The sequence below is a fragment of the Ranitomeya imitator genome, chromosome 2, assembly GCF_032444005.1.
Source record: "Ranitomeya imitator isolate aRanImi1 chromosome 2, aRanImi1.pri, whole genome shotgun sequence".
Classification (NCBI taxonomy): domain Eukaryota; kingdom Metazoa; phylum Chordata; class Amphibia; order Anura; family Dendrobatidae; genus Ranitomeya; species Ranitomeya imitator.
The window spans coordinates 638609694-638629921 of NC_091283.1; the positions used below are offsets into that span (position 1 = coordinate 638609694).

Here is a 20228-nt window from a genome sequence, read left to right on the forward strand (position 1 = left end):
TGTCCCCTGACTGCTGCGCCTCTCCCCTGTTCTTAATTTTGAGATCTCCCCTTGAGTGAACCCAGGCTGAATACGGGGTTAACTCCCCGTGGAGGGGGCGGGGCTTATCCCCTGCTCTTGGCGCCGGGAAGCGCCGAAGCGTCATCCGATCCCAGGACCCGGACCTGTTTGGGCTGCCGGCATTATGGACCCGCTGGAGAGTGTGGTGAGGGATAGGATCGGCAGGGAAGGCAGCGCTTGGTTAGCAGCTTTGCTGACCTGGAGCGACTCCTTCCCTGCCATGGTGCAGGCGGTGCCGCCGGAGGGTCGGCGCTCTCGCAGAGCCACCCGGCCTCCGGCACGGGTGAGCCCGCCAGTTTATTCAAGGAAGAGCGCGCGCAGCTCTCGTGCGCGCGCCTCTTCTGCTCTGGGCGCCAGGGAGACTGGAGGGAGCGCGTCGCAGCAGGTGGGGGAGACACAGGGGTCAGTAACGAGCGTTACAAGCTGCATCCCCCCTTCTGCCCCGGGCATACCAGGAGGGAGTGCAGGTCTGCAAGTGCCAGCATTGTTAGCCGGAGCTGTGCACTTAGTAGGAAACAACATGTGGGGGTGCACATGGAACGTCTGCTTCATCACAGGACTCAGGGACGGCAGGGAGAGAGACGGAGGCTCCGCAGGGAGGTATTCCTACACTTTCAAGGAACGTGGGGGAAGTTATTGCCAATACTGATAGGAACAAGGACACGGCAGCCATAGCGCAGCAGAATTTGGTTTCACCTCACATAATACTAGCAACAGGTCAGCATAGTGCCTACTCCCAGGCTATTACAGGGGGAGAATCTCAGTTTCCACCTTACCCACTCATTTTTAGTACCCCGTATTCGCAAATACCGGGCGGGCAAATTACTCCCTCTCAGGCGGCAGTAGTTGAACACCAGGACGCCCCAGCGTCACGATCACTGATAGCAACCAATGTTCGGGCCCCAATTCAGGGTGCTGGCACCCCGGCTCTGGACAATAGACAGAGTGCGGGTATCCGCTCCGCGCGCAGATCATCGTCGTCATCATCGTCATCCCCCAGAGAGCATCGCAGAAGCGGGCGTAGGAAGCGCGATCGTCATGTTAGCAAACGGCGCTCGTATAGATCTAGGTCCAGCCGGCGTAGTAGACGGTCTAGAGCCTCGCGGTGGCGCTCGCCTTCTTCATCAGGTAGTTCTTCAGGCAGGTCACACAGGCAGGAGTCTTCTCGTCGTAGGTCCATACATCGCATGGAGCGTCAAGGCCCGATGACTCCCGTGGCACGGGAAGCAAGTGGTCCGGATGCCGGTGCACCGATCGGTGAGTACCCCTTTGTCGGGGCATGAGGAGGGGAGAGAGTAAACACCAACCTTTCAGACACAATAGCCAACGCAACCACAGGAAACAGGATTTATGTCAATCCAAAATTGCTACAACCAGCGGGATTGTGCAGGCAGCCCCCTCCTCCCCGCCCGGATGTGTATAACGATGGCCTATTCTGTGGTGTCCCGCCTTTAGGGGCCTACTTGGATAGCGACATCAAGGAACAAATTTGGGCCAATGATTTCATTGACATATGGTCTCTGGTTTCCACGGACCAGCACTCGGTTGACAGAGAGAGGCGGTTGGGGGATAAAACATATGAACGTAAACCAAAAGTTGCAAAAACCATTAATAACTGGTTGCAAGCTTTTGCGGTCCTGGGATGCGTTATGTGGGAAAAGCACCCCAAGAGGTGCTCCGAGCTATTCATATACTTAGACAGTATCTATAATTCCCATAAGGCTCACGGGGGATCAGCGTGGTGGAAATTTGATGAAGATTTCCGCCGACGTTTGGCCGCTAATCCTCAATTGGGCTGGGGTATGAAAGCTACGGATTCGTGGCTCCGCCTGATGATGGCTCAGAAATCAACCCAATCCTTTCACGGGCGCGCTGCCGGGTCCAACAACAACGCGGCAGCAACAGCTATTCGGAGACCAGGGTCGTGCTGGTTATTTAATGAAGGGCACTGTAAGTTCTATGGGCTGTGCAAATATAGACATGAGTGCTCATCGTGCGGAGGTCCCCACCCAGTGGCAAAATGCACACGTCCGCCCCAAAAAGCTATCTCCGGGAAAACCCCCCCTGCAGGCGAGGTTAACGACGCCGGTGAGCGTAGAAAGAATGGGGCCGTGGCTGGACAAATACCTCAATAAATCGGCCGCGGGGCAACTGCGTTTCGGTTTCTCCTACGGTTTTTTCATCCCGTTTAATTGGTCACCCGAGCCACAATCAGCCCCTAATTTACAATCAGCGAAGGAATTACCCAACGTATTAGCAGAAAAGCTTGGAAATGAAATCAGGTTGGGTCGTTTTCGTGGTCCTTTCAATTCCCCCCCTTTCCCTAACTTACGTGTTTCACCCCTGGGCATAGTTAAAAAAAAAGAGTCGGGTAAATACCGATTAATTCATCATCTCTCATACCCCAAGGGCATGTCGGTCAACGATGGGATCCCCAGTGATGAAACAGCCGTCACTTATATTTCCTTTGACAAAGCGGTTGACCTCGTCAGAAATGCTGGCCCGGGGGCCCTTATGGCCAAATCGGACATAGAATCGGCTTTCCGGCTACTTCCGGTACACCCGGATTGTCACCATTTACTAGGGGCTAAATTTGAGGACCTATACTATTACGACACATGTCTTCCCATGGGGTGTTCAATTTCCTGTTTTTACTTTGAGTTATTTAGTACGTTTTTAGAATGGGTCGCTCGCAAGATTACCCGGCTAACCGCCATCACTCACTATCTTGATGATTTTTTGATCGTCGGGCCAGCGGGCTCGGATGCATGTGCCGCAGCCCTTGCCCAATTCAAAGATGCCATGGCACATTTCGGGGTCCCACTTTCCCCGGAGAAGACGATAGGGCCAGTACCAGTGATCACATTCCTCGGGATCGAAATCGACTCGGTCGCCATGGAATTTAGGTTACCGAAGGAGAAGATTGACAAGCTGCTGGATCTCATCAGCGGATGTATTTCGGTTGGTAAGGTGACACTAGCGCAAATGCAGTCGCTGCTTGGTTCCTTAAATTTTGCCTGTAGGGTCATGCCAGCGGGCAGGATCTTCTCGCGCAGATTGATGATAGCCACGAGAGGAGTGAAGCAGCGTCATCATAGAATCAGGATTACAGCACACCTACGTTCTGATTTAAACATATGGAAGCTGTTCCTCAGCGATTACAATGGTAGGACGTGCTTTCAGGAGGCAGAATGCTCAAACGAGGACATGGGTTTGTTTTTTGCAGCGTCAAGCAACACGGGTTTCTGTGCTCGCTTTGGTAACAAGCTGTGTGCTTCGAATTGGCCTGCTTTCTGGGTTTCCAGGAAATGGAACGTAGAGGCCACTTTGATCGAGCTTGTCCCCGTGGCAGTTGCCATGGACATCTGGGGTCCTCAATTGGCCAATAAGCGCATTCGCTTGCATCTCCAAACCGTTGGCGGGGCGCATGCCATTAACTACCTAGCATCTCCTTCACCGCTGGTTCTAGACCTAATTAGGTTCATAGTATTGAAATGTTTAACATTTAATGTTTGGTTTAAAGCGAATGCACTAACCGTCAGTAATGAGAATGTGTTTGGTGTATTAACTGGTTCTTACTCGCAGGATTTACTGGGACGGCGCCTTCAGGAGCCCTTGGAGGAGGTGGATTGCCCACATTCCATCTGGGATGTCCTGGGGACCTGATGCCATTAATACGCTCATTGATAGCTCCATCGACTTGGAAAGCCTATGGTAAGGCGTGGGAGGAGTGGTGTCTTTTAGCAGACGGCAAACCAGTGGGGTCTTCGGAGGAGGCTCGAATGCAGGTGACAATGGCATTTCTATCCAAAATGCATGCCACAGGGGTGTCGGGCTCAGTAGCGCGCAACCGTGTGTCTGCGCTAGTGTTCCATTTTAAGCTGCGAGGTTGGCCAGATTCTACGAAACATTTCCTAGTCAGTCAGCTATTGAAAGGTTGGCGACGAGCGGATAAACACGGTGATAACAGGCATCCCATATCTTTCGATTTGCTAGTGAGCTTGGTTAAGGCTGCAGAATTGGTTTGCGATTCTAAATACGAGGCTGCGCTAATGTCAGCGGCTTTTGGCCTAGCATTCTTTGGGGCCATGCGGGTCAGTGAGATTGTACCTACGGCTCTGAATAAACCGGGTGGCCTCAGGCGAGAAGACATACTAATTTGTGAGGATGGTATAAGGATTAGACTATGTAAGTCCAAAACTGATCAGGAAGGTAGGGGAACTTGGTTCCCAATATTTGCCATCAACAAGGACATCTGCCCATTAATGTTAATAAAGAATTACATGCGGGTGAGAAAGGATGGTTCCCAACTTTTCATTCATGAGAACGGGCTTCCCCTAGTGTCGGGCCAATTTTTAGCTATATTGAGACGCATGTTGTCACGTTTAGGAATGCCGGCGGCGGAATTTGGGACTCACTCATTTCGGATAGGTGCGGCGACAGAAGCATCTAGAGCGGGTTTGCTTGAATCAGAGATTCAAAGGGTGGGTAGATGGAGATCCCGCTGTTTTACTAGATACATCAGGCCTGACTTGCTGTTATAAGTTTGGGTGGTTCGGTTCTATGATATATGGGAACAGGTGCAGTAATTCACTGGGGTACTTCCTTGGGTTGTTGAGTTATTAATTATCGCTAACTGTATATTTTATTCCTAGATGGGGTGCGACCCAGCGTTTGGATAGTTGGTCACTCATACATCTATTGGGCTGCTCGCCGCGCCGAATTGTGCCCAGGAGGGCGATCCTTGGGCTTCAACGATGTCGACGTGCTATGGCGTGGTGTAAAGGGCATGATGTGGTCCCAAGTTCTTCCGGAGGTGGTTCACATTGCACGGGTGGCCTCATCCCCCACCATTGTGGTTATCCATGCCGGAGGAAATTACCTGGCTTCGTCTCCGCTGGCTGAACTACTTACGCTGATCAGATCAGACATGGACAAGTTCCCGAGTTTCTTCCCGTCGATGCGTCTAGTTTGGTCCGAAGTTATCCCAAGGCTGGTTTGGCGGGGTCAGGGCCGGCGTCAGCACCCGGCACAGCGGGCAAATGCCGGGGCCCTGGGGAGAGGGGGGGGCCCACTCATGCTGTCATAGATACAGCTGGGAGAGCAGAGCAGGAGATAACATGCTCTCTCCCCCCACAAAGTCACGCTGGCTGCGTTCTCTTAACCCCTATGTGCCAGCTCTGACACAAGGATCTTCTCACTCAGTCAGTGCAGCCAGGCAGGCACACATAGGGGTTAACAGAAGGCAGCCAGTGTGACATTGTGGGCGGAGAGAGCACGTTCTCTGCTCTCCCCCCTGGGTGGCTGCAGACAGTGCTGAAGTTTATCAGGCAGATTCCGGAGGAGCTCCTTCCTACTAGTGCCTGAGTGAGTGTTATGGTATCCAGCAGTGGTTGCAGTTGTGGCTCAGTCTGCTGCTGTCTTTCTCCACTGCCTAAAAATGTGGGTGATGTCTGGAGGAGCAGCTGGTGGGGTGCAGCCTGTAGCCGCCCAGCTCACCCAGAATACATGCATGCTGCACCAAACCTGCACCAGTGGGGTAGGAAGAAGCTTAACCCCTTCCCATCTGTATGAAGGTTATTGCTGAACCTTAAAGATAACAATCCGACCCGCATAAATGGGGTTAACCAGATGCCAGGAGGAAGGGGAGCTGCTGCCATGGATAAAACTGAGCTGTGGGCTGTACGTTGGGGCCCCGTGGCCCCAGGCTGGTGACTGGAGGGACTCTGCCCAGTGCTGGCATGTGGGTGATTTCTGCTCCGGAGTCTCAGCTTCTCTCCTCCAGGTCACACTGTGCAGTCACAGCAACATTGGTTGTCTCTGTCCAGGTCCCAGCAGCTGCCACTGCTTCCACCAAGGACATGGCATCACTTAACCCTTCCCCTGCAGCCACCGGCAACAAATCCACATTATTCCTTGATTAAATCAGGTTCCAACCCAATAGAGGAGCAGACATTTCCTGCTGCCATTAGGGTCCGGGAGGGGGTGACATTGGCTGCCCTGCTACTCTGTAGTGGGGGGTGACAAGTGTAACATGGGGTAACGATGAAGGAGAAATGCACAGGATAATAGTGAGAGCGACAGAGGGCAGTGTATGGTATGGAGCAGTCAGGGGGTGGGCTGCAGGATCCCCCCATACTGTACATGACTGCTCGGGACAGGGAGGCGTTTAATGAGCTTCTAATGACAGGGCACTAATTGGGTCATTAGGGTTTGTGGAAAGGATTCAGCATCAGGTCCCTCATTAATGCCCGAGCCGCCTGTTACTTTGTAGCACAGATCTGTTGGGGCCGCAAAACCAAACAACGTTGTTTATGTAGAAAAGTCTTTGTTTCATAGAAAAACTCAAAACAGAAAAGCACCTCTCCTGTATATATACACTGCACAGCACCTTTCCTCCTGTATATATACACTGCACAGCACCTCTCCTGTATATATACACTGCACAGCACCTTTCCTCCTGTATATATACACTGCAGAATCTACAATAGCTGTCACTCATGTAAGAAGTGAAATCTGGCATTGTACTATACATTTCTCTGCCGTATCTGTGCATCATAAATCGGGGTATGTGTTAAAGGGGGGGGGGGCCCACTGAGACTCTTTCGCCCGGGGCCCTCGAAAACCTGGAGCCGGCCCTGGGCGGGGTGCCAGGGAATTGAATGGTATGGAGAGATCCAGACGCACGTTGAACCAGAGGATATCACGTTTTGTAAGATTTAAGAATGGTGTAGTTGTTCGGCACCATCGGCTGGAAGGGGACAATTCCGGTTTTCTGCTCCCAGACGGGGTCCATTTGAACGAGGCGGGTCTAGATATTTTCCTCAATGGTATTAGAGAAGGGGTGGTTCAGGCGATGCATTCGTGGGGGGGGTCATAGCTCTCTATATTCGCTCCTCCTTGGCGGAAGGGTGGAGTTTTTGTTGGTGGTGAAGATACCTGCCCGGGAGACCGGATGGCAGTAATCTCCCTACACCCCATTTGTTGGCAGATATTGCCGGTTTAAGCTGCGACCAAAAAGATTTACCCAAAGGGAAAAGATGGAAATGTTATGAGCATATTTCGCAATAAAAGTTTTAAAGTTCTGATAACTGTTGTGTGTTCACTTAATGGGAGCAAACGGTCATGGGTCGTAGCAGTCATTCTAACCACAAGCTGCAGACCACTAGACTTTGCAATAATACATCCGATTTAAAAAAAAACAAAAAACATTCACACAGGCTGCACAAACCACTATACTTAGTAAATACATAAAAAAAGTACATTAACCAATATGGCATTGACAAATGCACATGCAATCAACAAGACGCACACAAACATGCCTGCAAGCAGAGTCATAACAAAAGCATAACACATGAACAGGCATAATATTGGCGAAGGCATAATAAGGTGCAGGCACGTGAAGACATACATACAAAAGCACACAGCAGTACAAAAATACACACACACACACACACACACACACACGGCCATCAGTCCTCCGGCTGGAGCTGGATGTCTTCGCAGTGGCAGGCCTCAGCGTGGATCTGGACTCTAGCAGGGCACTGGCTGTTGCAGGACGATGGCAGGCCTCAGGTTGTATTCAGGTTTTAAGCTCTTGCTGTAGTCAGTACGTCATACACAAATGCGCACACACACACACATGGACATGCAGACACATGCACACAGACGCACACAAAAATGGCAAAACTCACACTGTTTCTATGGTGGCTGGAGTCTGGTGTGGCAGGAGCCTGCAGGTTGGAGTGTGGCTGGAAGGTTCTTGCTGCCAGGCTGGGGTCTTGATGTCAGGCTGGGGTCTTGATGTCAGGCTGGGGGTCTTGATGTCAGGCTGGGGGTCTTGATGTCAGGCTGGGGGTCTTGATGTCAGGCTGGGGGTCTTGCTGGCAGTCTTGCAGGCTTCTTTTCTTCTCTTGGTCTTGCTGGCATATGTGGGGTTGAAGGCCCAGGCCAGGTTTATATAGATTTGGGGATGTCTGGCCAATTGGCTACAAAATCCTGGTTCTGAGCATGCTCAGTAGAAAAAAACGTATTGCAGCGCTGCATTGCGTCGTACAACGTGTCTAGACGGATCCGTCGCTCATAGACTTTCATTGTAGCCAACAACGCATGCCGCAGGATGCGTCGCGACACTTTTTTTTGTCGGAGCCAAAAAACGTTACAATCTACGTTTTTTCCAGACGACGTGTCGCCAAATTTCGACGCATCCGTCATACGACGTATGGCAATCCGTTGCAATGCGTCACCAATACAAGTCTATGGGGGAAAAACGCATCCTGCAAGCACTTTTGCAGGATGCGTTTTTTCGGCAAAACGACGCATTTTAACGTATTGCACTTAACGCTAGTGTGAAAGTAGCCTTAGGCTAATCTGCATATTAAACAACACTAAAAAGACTGACCCACTATATACACAACAGATTTAATTCCCAAATAATTAAAAAGGGGGGCTTCTAAATGGTAGAGCAGAGAGGAGACATATACGTGAGCAATAGGGATACTGGCTCTACTTGCGACCTAGTGGTTACCCTACCTTGCTGTGATATTGCACCCCCACATGATGTCGGCTTGCCCTCATTGACCCTAATAGACCCTGCAAAAACAAAGAGCGCACCAATGTGAAAAAAAAAAACACTTATATGTGACTGTAATGAGCCATAATGATGGAAACACTAAATGGATGTAAATCTTATCTAGTAAGGTACTCCATTCACATATTTTGAATAGTGGGGATCAGGGAAATTTGTTACTAAAAGCAAGTCGTAATTGGGCCTAGTTTGTCAAACAGACATACTGTATCACATACAAGGACGCCTGGGATACTGACCCTATTTTTTGGCCTGGTAGTATCCCTACCTTAGAAATGACAAAAAAAAGACTTGCACATCCAAACTAGTGTGAATAGGTGCATACCAGGAGCAGCTACCTCCATACATAAATATACAAAAAAGGTTGCACTCTATCGTGTAAAAGCATGTCTAATCTGAAATATATGAAATATGAAATAGCAAAATGGCTTTTGAACATTAGGAAAATATTTAAGAGACGCTTTGCACAGAATTTGATATAATCAAATAGTGTGAGCCCATCAACCGTCGTCAAGGTGGTCTCATAAAACTGATGGGTCTCTGACCCCCCTGTCCAAATGTGAACACTTACCGAAGGCCAATGTCTGTATGCCTGGGTGAATGTGGACACCTCTGTTCAGCAAAGCCTACATATGAGTTAGCCAGGACCAAGTGTGATGAGATGCAATTAAAAACCACATGGTGATGTGAGGAGTGCTTAGTCAGTCAGCTACCATAGAAATGACAAAAAAAAGACTCGCACATCCAAACTAGTGTGAATAGGTGCATACCAGGAGCAGCTACCTCCATACATAAATTAAGTATCCCTACCTTGCCACGGATGTTGGCGGATGCTGCGATCAGCACCAGCAGGGGACCATGATGAGAGTAGTGTCTGCTCCCGCAGTATCCAACTGTAAAAATAAGAATAAAATAAAAAATCCATGTACTCACCTATCCTATAGTCGTCCCCCCCCCCCCACTCCTGTAATGCTCTTGACCGCTCATGCAGAGGAGCCAGGGAGAATGATGCCTGCAGCGAGCGGGGCTCACTCACTGCAGGCGTCATTCGCCCCAGCTCCTCCCCATGACGGGTCGCATGGATTACAGTGGGGGACATTTAGGACATGTGAGTATAAGGAATTTTTTTTCATTCTGAGGCTATGTGCACACGTTGCGGTTTTTACCGCGGAACCACGGCGATTTTGATGCTGCGGGTCCGCAGCAGTTTCCATTGCGTTTACAGTAACCTGTAAACCCTATGGAAACCGCAAACCGCTGTGCACATGCTGCGGGAAAAACCGCGCAGAAACGCAGCGGTTTATAACCAGCAGCATGTCACTTCTTTGTGCAGAATCGCAGCGATTCTGCACCCATAGAAATGCATTGATCCGCTTACTTCCCGCATGGGGCTGTGCACACCATGCGGGAAGTTAGCGGATAATGTGCGGGTTATACCCGGGGTGGAGGAGAGGAGACTCTCCTCCAGGCCCCGGGAACCATATTTGTGGTAAAAAAAAAGAATTAAAATAAAAAATAATGTTATACTCACCTCTGAAGTCTCAGCGCTGCACGTGGCCGGCCGTCCGGTCTGGGTTGCTGTGCGAGCAGGGCCTGCGGTGACGTCGCGGTCACATGACCGTGACGTCACAAAGGTCCTTCTCGCACAGCATCTTTGCGATCTCCTGCAGCGCCAAGGAGATCGGGACGTCCGAGGGTGAGTATATCATTATTTTTTTATTTTTAACATTACTATTGATGCTGCATATTGCTGCATATGCAGCATCAATAGTAGGGGTAAAATCCCGCAGCGGAACCCGCAGGACAAACCGCAATAAATCTGCAGGGATAACCGCAGCGTGTTTGCCCTGCAGATTTATCAAATCCGCTGCTGGAAAACCCGCAGGGACCCGACGCAACGTGTGAACATGGCCTTATTTTTACAGGTGGAGACAGTGCGAGCAGACTACTACTCTCATCATTATCCACTGCTGGTAATGGGAACCATGATAAGGGCAGCGTTCAGCACTCGGCGCTTGGGAACAGAGCAAACTGTGCACTGATTCCCAGGTTCTGATACATGTTGCATTAATGGCATCTGTGTGAGGTACGTGTCACATGGACTCATTGACTTGAAAGGGTCCGTGTGATCCGTGCTGTCATCCACGACACATGGTCCGTTGAAACACACTGACATGTGCGCAGACTCATTAATTTCGATGGCTCTGTGTATGTCTGTGTCTCTGGTACATGTGGAAACTGTCACCACATGTACCGAAGATACTGACGTCTGAGAGAGCCCTAATAAAGAAGTACGATTTTTTTTATTTTATTTTATTTTTTTTTAAAATGTAAACGTGTCCACAAAAGTACAATCTACTTAAATTTAAAATTAACATGATCTGTAAAAACTAGAAAAGAAAAAAAAAACTTAGTGCCAGAATTGTGGAGTTTGGGTCACAATGCCACAAAAATGCATTAAGAAGCAATCAAAGCATCTTATGTACCCCAACATTTAATATAAGTTCCACATGTTTTGGAAAATTGCAATCCAAGTATTTTTTTTTTTTTGTTATGAATTTCTCAATGTTTTCACCCCAATAAAATAAAATAAACACACAAGCCCACACAACATTTTTTATTTTCCCGCTGACAAAGTCAAAGTTACAGCTCTTAGGCCAGTCTCACATGTCCAGATAATTCCGGTATCGGAAAAATCGGTACTGGAATTATCCGTGTCCGTGTGCCGGTGTGTTTCTGTGGCACATCCGTGTGGCACACGTGTGCCGCCTGTGTGCCCACTGGGTACCACACGCACCGTGTCGGAGACAGCGCTAAAGTTTAGCGCTATCCCCTGCATCTGGTGCTGAAGCCCCATTCATATCTTCCCTGCAGCAGCGTTTGCTGTAGAGAAGATATGAATAATTGTGTGTAAAATCAAGATCCAGGTCCCCACCCCCCTCCCACCCCCTGTGCGCTCCCTTCCCCCCGCTGTGATTAAAATACTCACCCGGCTCCCTCGCAGCGTCCTGTTCTGGCCGTACCTTCTACTGTATGAGCAGTCACGTGGGACCGCCGATTACAGTCATGAATATGCGGCTCCACCTCCCATAGGGAGGGGACCTGGATCTTGATTTTACACACAATTATTCATATCTTCTCTACAGCAAACGCTACTGCAGGGAAGATATGAATGGCGGCGCTTATTACAGTAATGAATATGCGGCTCCACCCCAAAGGGAGGTGGAGCCGCATATTCATCACTGTAATCTGCGGCACCACGTGACCGCTCATACAGGACAAGCAGCGACGCTGAGAGGATGTAAGCGCCGAGGGAGCTGGGTAAGTATTTTAATGCCAGCGGGCGGGCGCACAGGGGGTGGGAGGGGGCAGATTACCGGCAACTTTATTTTAAAAACAAAAAAAAGAAAGAAAGAAAAAAAAAGATTATTCATTCCTTCTTTCCAGCGAACGCTGCTGGAGAGAAGAAATGAATGGGGCTTCAGCACCGCACGCAGGGGACAGCGCTTAAAGGAGCGCTGTCTCCTGCATGGCACACGGACTGCACACGGACAACATCCGTGTGCGGTACGTGTTTTACACGGACCCATTGACTTTAATGGGTCCGTGTGATCCCTGTGCTCCCACGAACACTGACATTTCTCCGTGTTTTCCAAATGGACACACGGTCCGTGAAAACACGCTGACATGTGCAGAGACACATTGATTTTAATGTGTCTACATGAGTCAGTGTCTCCAGTACGTGAGGAAACTGTCACCTCACGAACCGGAGCGACTGACGTGTGAAACCGGCCTTAGGCCGGGTTCACATTAGCGTTTCTGTATGCAGCATATGATCCGCATCGATCTGCATGTCATGCGTACATATCTTTACCATGGTGTACGCGGGGACATGCGTTTGCATGCGGATGCGTATGCATGCGTCGTTTTGCGGTGTGCGGCTGTGGCCGGCGAATGTGACATGTTGCATTTTTTGAGGCGTCAAATATTGCGCAATAATGCACATGCGGATGAGTGCATAAAAACTGTCTATGGGAACGCATTGGTATGCAAGGACATGCATATGCATGCGTTCGATACGCATGCATACTTTAAACAGCGCATGTCCAGGAAATGATGTCACCAACTCAACCATGTGCATAAAAAATGCAAACGCATGCCAAAACGCCTTTAAATGCATGGACACGGAGCAGTGTTTTTTTGCATCATGTGTAAGGCCGGTTTCACACGTCAGTGGCTCCGGTACGTGAGGTGACAGTTTCCTCACGTACCGGAGCCACTGACACACGTAGACACATTAAAATCAATGCATCTGTGCAGATGTCATTGATTTTTTGCAGACCGTGTCTCCGTGTGCCAAACACGGAGACATGTCAGTGTTCGTGGGAGCGCACGGATTACACGGACCCACTAAAGTCAATGTAAAACACGTTGTCCGTGTGCAGTCCGTGTGCCGTGCAGGAGACAGCGCTACTGTAAGCGCTGTCCCCCCCACTGGTGCTGAAGCCGCGATTAATATCTTCCCTGCAGCAGCGTTTGCTGTAGAGAAGATATGAATAATTGTGTTTAAAATAAAGCTCCACGTGCCCACCCTTCTCCCACCCCCTGTGCGCCCCCTCCCCCCCGCTGTTGTTAAAATACTCACTCGGCTCCCTCGCTGGCGCTGCTTCCTGTCCTGGCCGCATCTTCTACTGTATGAGCGGTCACGTGGGGCCCCCCATTACAATCATGAATATGCGGCTCCACCTCCCATAGGGGTGGAGCCACATATTCATTACTGTAAATGAGCGGCCCCACGTGACCGCTCACACAGTAGAAGGTGCGGCCAGGACAGGAAGCAGCGCCAGCGAGGGAGCCGGGTGAGTATTTTAACAACAGCGGGGGGGGGGGGGGGGGGGGCGCACAGGGGGTGGGCACATGGAGCTTCATTTTAAACACGATTATTCATATCTTCTCTACAGCAAACGCTGCTGCAGGGAAGATATGAATCGCGGCTTCAGCACCAGATGCTGGTGCGTGTGGTACTCAGCACGGTGCGTGTGGTACTCAGTGGGCACACGGGCGGCACACGTGTGCCGCACGTGTGCCACACTGATGTGCCACAGAAACGCACCAGCACACGGACACGGATAATTCCGGTACCGATTTTTCCGGTACCGGAATAATCTGGACGTGTGAGACTGCCCTAAGATGATGCGGAGGCGTTTGCATGCGATTGCTCATGCAGATGATACGCTGCGCACAGAAACGCTAATGTGAACCTAGCCTTATTATACTGATATTTTACATATACCAGGATCTGTCCACTGTTTTTGTCTGCCTCAGATTTATATTACTTTTTCCCACTGTAGAGCAGCAGGAACAGAGGTAGAAATCCTCCTCCTTTTATTAACCTAAGATCACTACCAGTGCCTCCTCACCTACTGCCACTGCTCATCTTGCAGCTGCTGGACACCCACCACTGTCCAGTCTGACTGCAAATTATGATATCACAGCACTCACTACACTAAGCAGCCAATCACAGTAATGTATGAGCTCATGTGGGAGAAGCCCAGTCACAACAGAGCATTGCCAATCATTCCCCACTTGTATACAGGGCCCTAAGTGTCCTCCTCAACTCCTCCCAGCCCCCAGTCAGGCAGAAAGAAGCTAAGCAAACAGCAGGGGAAAAAAATTTGGCTGAGCTCCCAGTGGTGAGCCGCTGCCGTCCCCATCCTCCCCTCCATCGTTCACATTAAAGAGCCGACTCTTCGTCACGGATTGTTCACGAACGACACATCACTAAATTTAATAGGGATCCATTTAGGATCCAAAAAGAGCCGAACGGACCTTATGTGTACGTTTTGCATACTTCTCACGTTATGACTAGACGTGCTGGTTTCCCTTGTATATCTGCCGTCACATGAACGCCACACAAATTCAAATTCAAATGAGCTTTATTGGCAGGACAAAGTACATGTTAGCATTGCCAAAGCATATGGTAAAAATACGGGGGTGGGGGAGGGGGGGCATATAGAGGTCCAGGGAATATCAAATTCCTTTTAGAGGATAGGGGATGTTTCCAGGGTGGGGTATAGGAGTCCATGACATATCGGGCTCTTTAGTCGGGGGATAGGGATATGTCCAGTGTTGGGGTACGGGAGTCCATGACATATCAGGCTCCTCTTAGTCTGTGGCAGGCACTGACATATTCCGCTGCTACGGCCACTGCACTTTCCTCTTCCCCCAGTATTATCGGCAGTTTCTCTTCCTCCTCCTTGGAGGTGAAATCTGGGAGGAGATCAGACAGCCTCTTGAAGTGAGTATCCCTCACTGCGGAGTATTTGGGGCACCTCAGCAGGAAGTGGGCCTCATCCTCCACGGCCTCCTGGGGGCACTGCTGGCAGAGTCTGTTCTCTCGAAGCTTGTAGTTCTGTCGGTGCCGCCCGGATTCGATGAGTAGGCTGTGGGCGCTCAGTCTGTACTGGCTCAGGATCTGTCGATCTTTGGGGTTTTCTAGTTTCTCTAGATATGGGGCCAGTTTGTACTCCCTCTGTAGATTCCGGTATATTGTCAGTTTCTGGGATTTGTTTATGTCGTTCCTCCAGATGCTGAGATATTCCTCTTTGACTTTGTGTACCATATTCTGGATTTCACCTTTTGTCAGGCCATGGAGGTTGATGGCTTGGTCAGACTGGCTTTGGGTACTTTTCCTTGGGAGGCTTCCTGAGGCTTCCTGGTGTAGGAAGGCTTTGTGATGGTAGGAGCTGGGACTGCTACTTTGTAGATGAGCCTTGAATGACAGCGCCTTCTTCTTTATTGCGATGTGTAGTGGGAATCTGCCCAGCTCTGCTCGGCAGGCGCTATTTGATGTGCTCCGATGGACTTGGAGAAGATGCTTGCAGAACTCTAGGTGGAATATTTCTGTCGGCCCAGCGTCCCACTTTGACCAGTTTGGGTATGAGACTGGGCCCCAGACCTCACTACCGTATAGAAGAATTGGGGCAATGATGGAGTCAAAATTTTTTAGCCATACGGTTACTGGTGCCTTGAGGTGGTACAGACGCCTTCTGATGGCATAGAAGGCTTTGGATGCCTTGTCTTTTAGTGACTCTATGGCTTGCTTGAAGCTCCCTGACTGGCTGAGTTCTAGGCCCAGGTAGGTGTACCTGTTGGTTTCAGTAAGTGGACGGTTGTCTATCATAAAGGTAGGATTGCCAGTGGGTTTCTGCTTTCTTTTCTGGAACACCATGATATTAGTTTTTTTCTCGTTGATTGGCAGTGCCCATGTGCTGCTGAAGGTCTCTAGGATTTTCAGATGATCTTGGAGGCCTTTCTCAGTTGGTGATAACAGCACGAGGTCATCTGCATACAGCAGAAATTTCACCTGGGTGTCATGGAGGGTGAGTCCTGGTGCTGAGGAGGACTCTAGGGCCACTGCCAGCTCGTTGATGTAGATGTTAAAGAGCGTTGGACTGAGGCTGCAGCCCTGTCTCACTCCTCGACTTTGTTGGAAATAGGCTGTCCTCCTTCCGTTGACCTTCACACTGCAACTGTTCTCTGTGTAGGAGCTTCGGATGACATCATATGTTTTGCCTCCTATTCCGCTCCCCAGCAATTTTAGGAATAGTCCTGGGTGCCACACTGAGTCGAAGGCCTTCTTGAAGTCCACAAAACAAGCGTATATCTTCCCGTTCTTTGTATTGTGGACGTGGCTCTTGATGAGGCTGTGCAGAGTGTAGATGTGGTCAGTGGTGCGGTGGTTTGGCATGAACCCTGCTTGGCTCTTGCTGAGGACGTTGTGCTCGGTGAGGAAGGTGAGGATCCTCTTGTTCAGGATGCAGTTGAAGAGTTTACCCAGGTTGCTGCTGACACATATCCCTCGGTAGTTTGCTGGGTCGTACTTGTCCCCATTTTTGTGTATAGGGGTTATGAGGCCTTGGTTCCAGTTTTTGGGGAAGCAGCCGGCCTGCAGTACAATATTAAATAGTTTTGTTATCGCAGCCTGGATGTCTGGAGGGCTGTATTTCAGCATTTCTGGGAGGATCCCATCTGGACCACTGGCTTTTTTACCTTTTATCTGTGTGATCCTTTCTGTAATTTCTGTCAGTGTGATTGGTGTATCCAGAGGATTTTGGAAATCTTTGAACTTTTCCTCCATATCTTTCAGTTTTTTCACAAGCTCTTTTTGTGCCAGGTTCAGGTCTTCACTTGGGATGTCATTGTAGAGGTCCTTGAAGTACTGGAGCCAGATGTTGCCGCTCTGGATGTGGAGGCTGTTGCTTTTCTGGTTGGATCCAAGGTGATTCCACAGTTCCCAAAATTTGTTGTCTTCAAGGGCATCTTGGAGTTGGAGGAGTTTGGTAGAGATGTCGTTTTGCTTTTTCTTTCTGAGGATGGCTTTGTAATTTCGTTGTACGGTGTGGTAGGCTTCTCTCAGAGTGGGGTTATTGGGGTCTCTGTGTTTTTTATTTGAGGCCATTCTTAGGGCCTTCCGTATGGTCTTGCATTCTTTGTCAAACCAGTTGTTGGGATTTTGTTTACTCGGTCTCTTGTTGATGATTCTTTTCAGGTCAGACATTTCTGCCATGGCATATAGAATGTCGTTAAGGTCTCTTACCGCTAGGTGTACTCCTTCTGGGTTGAGTTCATACACGTTATTATGGAAACATTGGAGCTTCTCCTTGATCTCTGGTCTGTTGATGGCATCTTTGTATTTTGGGGCCGACATCTTGGACCATTTGAAGGATGGTGGCAGGCTAAAGAGGCCGGTCTTTTGCGGGGTTTGTGAGGGTGATTTCTTTGTGGATTTGATGTATAGGAGCAGTTGGTTATGGTCTGACAGATGTGTTTGTGGGGTGACTATAAGGGCGCCAATATTTGTAGGGTCCATATCTGTGATGGCATAGTCTATCACACTGCTGCCCACATGGGAGTTTAGGGTATGTCTTCCCAGTGAGTCTCCCTTGGTGCGGCCATTGAGGATACGAAGTCCAAGGCTTCGGCATAGGTTCAACAGCGTTCTGCCACTTTTATTAACTGTGCAATCATAGCTGTTCCTGTCGGTGTGCACTGGGTTGTCACAGTCGGTATCTGCTCCAAGTATATAGATGTTTCCATCAGTGGTCAGGTAGTCTCTTTCTCTTCCCGTTCTTGCGTTGAGGTCTCCGTAGATGAGAACGTTCCCAAGAGTCTGGAAATGGGCAGCTTCAGTCTTTAGGGTCTCAAAGCTGTCTGCACTACAACGCTGTCAGGATTCAGAAGTCTACAGCTACATAGTGACCCCAAGACTGGACAATCCCTTAAGTTATGGCACTATGTGGCTCGTTATTTACCCCACTGGCCACTCTACACCTATATACAGGTCCTTCTCAAAAAATTAGCATATAGTGTTAAATTTCATTATTTACCATAATGTAATGATTACAATTAAACTTTCATATATTATAGATTCATTATCCACCAACTGAAATTTGTCAGGTCTTTTATTGTTTTAATACTGATGATTTTGGCATACAACTCCTGATAACCCAAAAAACCTGTCTCAATAAATTAGCATATTTCACCCATCCAATCAAATAAAAGTGTTTTTTAATAACAAACAAAAAAAACATCAAATAATAATGTTCAGTTATGCACTCAATACTTGGTCGGGAATCCTTTGGCAGAAATGACTGCTTCAATGCGGCGTGGCATGGAGGCAATCAGCCTGTGACACTGCTGAGATGTTATGGAGGCCCAGGATGCTTCAATAGCGGCCTTAAGCTCATCCAGAGTGTTGGGTCTTGCGTCTCTCAACTTTCTCTTCACAATATCCCACAGATTCTCTATGGGGTTCAGGTCAGGAGAGTTGGCAGGCCAATTGAGCACAGTAATACCATGGTCAGTAAACCATTTACCAGTGGTTTTGGCACTGTGAGCAGGTGCCAGGTCGTGCTGAAAAATGAAATCTTCATCTCCATAAAGCATTTCAGCCGATGGAAGCATGAAGTGCTCCAAAATCTCCTGATAGCTAGCTGCATTGACCCTGCCCTTGATGAAACACAGTGGACCAACACCAGCAGCTGACATGGCACCCCACACCATCACTGACTGTGGGTACTTGACACTGGACTTCAGGCATTTTGGCATTTCCTTCTCCCCAGTCTTCCTCCAGACTCTGGCACCTTGATTTCCGAATGACATGCAAAATTTGCTTTCATCAGAAAAAAGTACTTGGGACCACTTAGCAACAGTCCAGTGCTGCTTCTCTGTAGCTCAAAAGTGGCTTTACCTGGGGAATGCGGCACCTGTAGCCCATTTCCTGCACACGCCTGTGCACGGTGGCTCTGGATGTTTCCACACCAGACTCAGTCCACTGCTTCCTCAGGTTCCCCAAGGTCTGGAATCGGTCCTTCTCCACAATCTTCCTCAGGGTCCGGTCTCCTCTTCTCGTTGTACAGCGTTTTCTGCCACATTGTTTCCTTCCAACAGACTTACCATTGAGGTGCCTTGATACAGCACTCTGGGAACAGCCTATTTGTTGAGAAATTTCTTTCTGGGTCTTACCCTCTTGCTTGAGGGTGTCAATGATGGCCTTCTTGACATCTGTCAGGTCGCTAGTCTTACCCATGATGGGGGTTTTGAGTAATGAACCAGGCAGGGAGTTTATAAAAGCCTCAGGTATCTTTTGCATGTGTTTAGAGTTAATTAGTTGATTCAGAAGATTAGGGTAATAGGTCGTTTAGAGAACCTTTTCTTGATATGCTAATTTATTGAGACAGGTTTTTTGGGTTATCAGGAGTTGTATGCCAAAATCATCAGTATTCAAACAATAAAAGACCTGACAAATTTCAGTTGGTGGATAATGAATCTATAATATATGAAAGTTTAATTGTAATCATTACATTATGGTAAATAATGAAATTTAACACTATATGCTAATTTTTTGAGAAGGACCTGTACAGTGGAGCAAAAAAGTATTTAGTCAGTCAGCAATAGTGCAAGTTCCACCACTTAAAAAGATGAGAGGCGTCTGTAATTTACATCATAGGTAGACCTCAACTATGGGAGACAAACTGAGAACAAAAAATCCAGAAAATCACATTGTCTGTTTTTTTAACGTTTTATTTGCATATTATGGTGGAAAATAAGTATTTGGTCAGAAACAAACAATCAAGATTTCTGGCTCTCACAGACCTGTAACTTCTTCTTTAAGAGTCTCCTCTTTCCTCCACTCATTACCTGTAGTAATGGCACCTGTTTAAACTTGTTATCAGTATAAAAAGACACCTGTGCACTCCCTCAGTCTGACTCCAAACTCCACTATGGTGAAGACCAAAGAGCTGTCAAAGGACACCAGAAACAAAATTGTAGCCCTGCACCAGGCTGGGAAGACTGAATCTGCAATAGCCAACCAGCTAGGAGTGAAGAAATCAACAGTGGGAGCAATAATTAGAAAATGGAAGACATACAAGACCACTGATAATCTCCCTCGATCTGGGGCTCCACGCAAAATCCCACCCCGTGGGGTCAGAATGATCACAAGAACGGTGAGCAAAAATCCCACAACCACGCGGGGGGACCTAGTGAATGAACTGCAGAGAGCTGGGACCAATGTAAC

At 48.8% G+C, this 20228-nt stretch overlaps 1 protein-coding gene across 1 annotated transcript; it reads left to right on the top strand.

The window, feature by feature from the left end:
- Positions 1-717: 717 nt before the first annotated feature.
- Positions 718-5610, top strand: LOC138665343 (uncharacterized). The gene is made up of 2 exons (XM_069752735.1): positions 718-1317; positions 3646-5610. The coding sequence occupies exons 1-2, from the start codon at positions 1248-1250 to the stop codon at positions 4602-4604; spliced, it is 1029 nt and encodes a 342-aa protein (XP_069608836.1). The 5' UTR covers positions 718-1247; the 3' UTR covers positions 4605-5610.
- The last annotated feature ends 14618 nt before the right edge of the window (positions 5611-20228 follow it).

Bases quoted from the DNA above. Each gene is read 5' to 3' on its own strand.
- LOC138665343 (XM_069752735.1), top strand. From the start codon at position 1,248: ATGGAGCGTCAAGGCCCGATGACTCCCGTGGCACGGGAAGCAAGTGGT. The intron at 1,318-3,645 runs GTGAGTACCCCT...TCTTACTCGCAG, and splicing joins GGATGCCGGTGCACCGATCG to GATTTACTGGGACGGCGCCT.